General features: G+C 37.8%; 1 protein-coding gene across 1 annotated transcript in view; it reads right to left on the reverse strand.

Moving 5' to 3' along the window:
* The window catches only part of LOC109082370 (cysteine dioxygenase type 1), a 6,399-nt gene extending 693 nt beyond the window's left edge, over positions 1–5,706 (reverse strand). The window contains exons 1-4 of the mRNA XM_019097262.2: positions 5,506–5,706; positions 4,641–4,718; positions 2,987–3,144; positions 2,745–2,914 (exon numbers count right to left, since the gene is read on the reverse strand). Coding sequence (XP_018952807.1) covers positions 2,745–2,914; positions 2,987–3,144; positions 4,641–4,718; positions 5,506–5,675 — 576 coding nt within the window. The 5' untranslated portion in view covers positions 5,676–5,706. The remainder of the gene's footprint in view (positions 1–2,744; positions 2,915–2,986; positions 3,145–4,640; positions 4,719–5,505) is intronic.
* Between the last annotated feature and the right edge of the window lie 395 nt (positions 5,707–6,101).

Raw genomic sequence — 6,101 nt, forward strand, 5'->3', positions numbered from 1 at the left:
AACACACACAAATCTAACAGGAACTGCTTGTACATATTTTAAAAACTTGGCCTTTTTTTTCTTCAACACTTTACACACAAATCCTAGAATTGCACACAAAATGCCTCACATCTCAACAAAATGAGGCACTGCATTCAAAATATCACAAACATCTCAAAAGCAAACATTTTGCCATAATATTAATTCCTGTTAGATTTTTGTGTCACAGAGAACGGCGTTGTGTTTTCAGAAACTGTGTGACAAGGAGAGATTCTGTGTGTAAGCAGCTGTAATATTACAGCAAAGGTGTTTGCAAATGTTTGCTTTTGAGATGTTTGTGATATTTTGAATGCTGTGCTTCTTTTAGCAAGAGATGAGAGGCATTTTGCATTTTGTGTGCAGTTCTTGGATTTGTGTGTAAAGTGTTGAAAAAACAGGCAAAGTTTTGCACGTGTAAGCAGCTGAAAAAAGCAGTAAGAGAGACAGACGAGCGGCCGGACGTCTCTATCTTATCTGATCACAGTACAGGCTGATGGTGAAATGCTCTGGTCATGGTAGACTCATGCAAGCTGTGAGTACGGTGTCGGGCCGATCTGGAGCACATGTGGAAGACATTCTACACTCCACACATCCGCAGCAAACAGACGCTACGTCACTGGAGCGCTGCAGGCTTTGTGTGTAGGGTGGAGGAATGTTGGCTTCACGGAGAGAACACACAGTTCTTTCTGACTGAACAACATCGCTGCAGACCAGTTACTCTCACACCGCTCCACAGCCTCCGCACACATCACCTCCAGCATTCATTCATACTGTTATAGCTCCGGTTAATACTCTGAATTAGATTTTAGTTTCATGTTTTCTGCTTTTGTTGTGCTTGTAATTTTTAATAGTCTATACGTCTATATGCTTTTTAGTCATTTTAGCTTTAGTACATCAAATTAAACTAGGCCTGCAAAACGATTAATCGCATTCAAAATAGTGTGCTGTACATATTTATTATTTATATATAAACACACACACACACATGCATGTATATATTTAAGAAAAATGTTAAATATATACATAAATATATACATATAAATATTTTCGAAATATATACATGCATGTGTGTGTATTTATATATACATAATAAACATACACAGTACACACACATAGTATTTAAACATAAACTTTTATTTTGAATGTGATTAATTGCGAAATGAGAAATTATGTAATTTTATGCTATGTCATTTATTTAAGTAGAAGTTAACTAGCTGTAATAAAATACGTTTAGGTTTTTTATATTTTATTTTATTTCAGTTAACCTCCATTTCATTTTTTTGTTGTTTTTTTGGTTTTTGTATAAGTTGCTATAATAATAAGCCTGTGTTTTTTGCATTCACGTTTAGAGTGATTCTATCCAGAGGTTCACATTCAACTTGTGTGGAAAATTTGAATATGGCATAAAACATTTGTAAATAAGCATCATTTTCATTCCATGTTTTCAATCGAACAAAACTGTCCCTTTCTGGGAAACTAGCACAAAGAATCAATAACAAAAATGAAAGTTGTGGCTCTTTTTTCCTCACATAATAAAAGACTTGCTCCAGACGAAACACACGTTATCTTGTGTTCAGGAGCCGGATGTCTGCTAACAGCTATGATCTCTGAAACAGCTCTGGCAGATAATCATACACAAGCTTTTTGTGGAGTTTTGTGGTAAACTTTAGATTAGGAACCATTTCTCAATCGCATATTAGCATGCCAATTACTAACATATTGGCTGTTTATTAATACTTATAAAGCACATATTTTACATGCCCAATACTGCCCGATACCTAAACTTACCAACTAACTATTAATAAATTAGGAGTTTATTAATGCAAAAGTTGTAGTTAATGGTGTGTTAATGGCGAGAACTGGACCTTAAATAAAGTGAGACCAGTTTTACTCAAGTATTTCAGAACTATTAAAACAAATTTTGAGATGCTGTGCAGTGAGATCGCTCGCTGGTTATTATCTGATCTGTTCATGAGCTTCCAGAGTAGTTTATTGATGGGTTTCTATTGTAGTTTATCCATTTAGTTCATGCACATTTTCTTATTAGCAAAAAAAAAAAAAAAATCCACCTCAGTTGAGTGTGTGTTTTTAATGAGCGTTTTAAGATTTTATGCACATCTTGGCATTTCCATCCAGCATTTTTCTATGCAGTATTCCAAACTTTGCATGAAAATACATGGAAGCTAGGTCGGACCACAACCGATACCGATTAATATACCGATAATGTATCCGATAATATACCGATAGTTTTTTTTATGGTTGATAATTGATGAATAATAAAGTAGTTTTTTATTTTTTAAAAAAGCAGCAGCAGTACTGAACCATAATTAGTAAATGAATAAACATATACAATACATAATTTATAGCCTAGGGTGACGTCATTATATACATTAACAATGATTTGTGACAAGCATAATTTTCTGTCGGCTGCATTTAAATGCGTGTTTGTAGTGCACAAAACAAACAACACGTGCTGTCAGTGATTCGTGCCTCTAGAGGGCGCTCTCGTACTGTATAATGACAGCGGACCCTTCTCAGCCGCTCCAGAAACAGACACAACCCTGAAAACTATTTATTTTTGATTAGTAATATGCATTGCTAAGAACTTCATTTCAACAACTTTAAAGGTGATTTTCTCAATATTTAGATTTTTTTGCTCCCTCAGATTCCAGATTTTCAAATAGTTGTATCTCAGACAGATATTGCAGAGCGTGAAGATGACTTACATACGCCGTCCTCTCGCCGAACCTGCTCCAGAAGGTCATCTTGACGGTGTTGCGGTGTCCGGTGCGCTGGTCGAAGGTCTGGCACGTCTGGAAGGGAGGGCTGTAGAGGTGCAGAGACACGGCGGTCTCCGTGTGGCTCACGTTCTCCACTCGATGAAGCCCGAGGGAGTCTGAAACACACGAGCCCATGGTCAGACTCTTCTGATCACACACTCCTCCCTGAGCCTCAGCTCTGCTCTCACCGTTGATGTAGGCGCACTGGTTCTCCAGCAGCACGCGCTGGGACTTCTGCTGCATGCCCCCCTGCAGCTTGCGGTCAGGCCAGTCGAACAGCGTCTCCTTCAGCTGACCCTGGAGCAGCTTCATGAAGCAGTGCGAGTCCGTGTGATCGTGGATGCTGCTGCAGTCGGGACAAACACAGGCCAACTCAGAAACAGATTCAGAACCATTTCTTGCTTTCTTTGGTACACTGTAAAAGTGACAGGATCTGTAAATCATACCAACATACGCTTAACTCATCAAAATAATATTACTGTGTCCTTGTTACATATCTTACATGTACTTACTATTATAATAACAATCAATTATGCATAATTACATGCAAGTTACCCTAACCACATAGTAACATAAGTAGTTAAGTAATATTACTCAGTACTTAAATATATACTTACACTGTAACAAGGACACCTTTAAAATAAGTGTAACCAAATAATTTAACCCATTTCATCTTCATTCTTTAAGTTACAATGTGTCAAAGACAAAACACGTGTCCACATAACCTTCCAATTTACTGAAGTGATGTTGCATACACAGAAAGCGTCCACTTTAATGTTTTAAATCACGTTTGTGAAAATAAAATATGGGTAAAATAACGTTGAGATATGTAAGAATTAAACAACATACTTATCCTGACCTGTACTTTCTAAAATATATAAAAGAATAAGTGATCAAAGTAAATTTGAAGTGATTAAAAACTGACAAATGGGTAAAATCTAGTGGTTTAAAGAAAATTGGCAAAGATTGAGAAAGTTTTAATATCGTTAATAACTCTGGTACAGAAGAAAACAAGGCAACTGTGACGTTTTATCTCATAATTCTGACTTCTTTTCTCAGAATTGTAAGATATAAATTTGAGTCATAAACTCCAAAGGGACTATTTTCTTATAATTGTGTGTTTATATCATTCAATTCTGATGTTATAACACGCATTTGTGAAGAAAAAACAAGGAAAAAAAGTCAGAATTGTGAGATAAAAAAGTGTTTTTGTTTTTCAGTGGCAGAATGGTCTTCTGTGTTTTGGTTGTAAATAAGCCTGAAAGGATTTTTCGGTTTATTGACTATTTTTACACTGATAGTGTCTTCTGTAAATCATAATACAAATGTAAGAAAGACATAATTTTTGCTCAGAAATAAATAAATAAATAAGCAGGACACATTCTAATGTTCTGGGGTTTTGATGCTAAAAAACCCTTTTCATCTCTGAGCCTTATACCAGATTCATCTAGACAAGATTATTAAACAAATGAGTTGAAATTAATCTGATTATCCTTAAAATGTAAGGCAGCAAGTTTTTAAGTTGAATTAGTTTGCAAATGAGCTCATTTTAACAACAATCATCCTGACGTGCTGTTTTCTTCTTTTTAGTTCATATTCCACAGTGAATAATCACTTTTATGAGGTGACAGCGTTATTTTCTCTGTGATTTAATCTGCTCCACTGTGCATTTATTAAAGGCTTTCGTGTGTTATCTGTCTTTATGACCGGACTAATCACAAGACATTGGACTCTTCTATCAGGCCGTTATCTGTCTGTTAATATCTCTAATTCATCGAGGCTCGTTCAGTCACCGATCCACTGGTGATTCCAGGCTTCTGCAGGGTCAAAGGTGAACATTACCTGCCGTGTCCTTCACCCCAGCACAAGATCATCAGGTTGAACTTTCCATTTCCCTCATCCACAAGATTCCTGGTGTATCTGGAAAAACACAGGAGACTTTAATCAGACAGTTCAGTGCAAACACTGGCAGATCTTTTCTTTATTCATTTTGTCTTAAACATTTCTCCTTCTTGTACGCTGAGCAGATTCTGGGGATTCATAATAATGCATTCAGACAGTTTCTGTTAGTTGTTGTTGCTCAGAGGCATCATGGAACAGTCCAGAAAGAGCTGAGCAAAGTGATACAGGACTGTGTTTATCTCTGGAGCGTTTGATGAAGCCGCAGGAGCAGCGGGTGTGCGCCAGGAGCCGCGCTCTGATTGGCCCGCGTCTTCCCCGCCCCCTGCAGAGAAGCCACGCCCCCTGTAGAGAAGCCACGCCCACAGGAGGCAGCGCCAGAAGTCCAGCGAGCACAGCGCATCCACTCAAAAACAAGAGAAAAACTACACTTTTCATTCAAACCGAGCAATAGTAGTCCTATGATTACACGAGACCCAGTAATGCTCCGACTTAACACAAGAACATCTTTAGAGCGATGTCTGGATTAAAAGTTAACTCATTAAAACCCAGTTCACGTCCAGCTGGCGTCAGCAGTGCTTTCTGTTGTTTACATCTGATGCTGCTGAGACGGAAACGTGTGCAACATGAAATTAACATGTTAATTAAGTTTGCATTTTTCAGTTATGTTAAAAACAAACGAACACAAATAAACAAAAACCTTGTTGTGATTGTAAGCCACGTGCATAATATGAGCTATCTCGAAATAACGGCCTAAGAATAATAATTAACAGTAATATTTAATATCGTTAATGATGAGGATTATTACCTGTACTGGTCAAATCTGGCATACTTCATCCACTCGTGCGGTTTACTCTCATAGGACTCCATGATGCTCTGCACCTCCTCTACATTAACTCTGTCGCTTTCAAAGATCTCGTGGAGAGCTTGGATCAGATCCTGCAGAGTCTCGGGCTTGATGAGCTCGGTGTGCTCCATCCTCAGTGCTGTGCTGGTCGAGTCTCAGAGACAGAGAGAGGGGTCAGGATCTTATCCTCAGTGGACGCTACCATGAGCTCAGATGGGGGTCCGAGGACTGATGTTACTGCATTTCTGAGCAAACTCTCATCTAAACCTGCACTTTAAGCTCTGAGGAACACTTTAATAAACCATTAATGCTTTATCAAACGAATACATTAGAGACAATTGATATCATTTTTGTTAGTTTATTGATCTCAATCAGCGGACCCCCCCCCCCCATTACAGTTTGGATTGACCCGCTTTATTCAATGAGTTAACTTTCCTCAAACACTATTATTAACTTCGTATTAACCAGCTGTTCTGTCTCTGGATTATCTTCTGAACATACAGAAAAAGACAGAAGCATCAGAGTCATATTTTATTTTAATGAGAAACGGCTCTTTT

Source organism: Cyprinus carpio, chromosome B8 (assembly GCF_018340385.1).
Source record: "Cyprinus carpio isolate SPL01 chromosome B8, ASM1834038v1, whole genome shotgun sequence".
Taxonomy (NCBI): domain Eukaryota; kingdom Metazoa; phylum Chordata; class Actinopteri; order Cypriniformes; family Cyprinidae; genus Cyprinus; species Cyprinus carpio.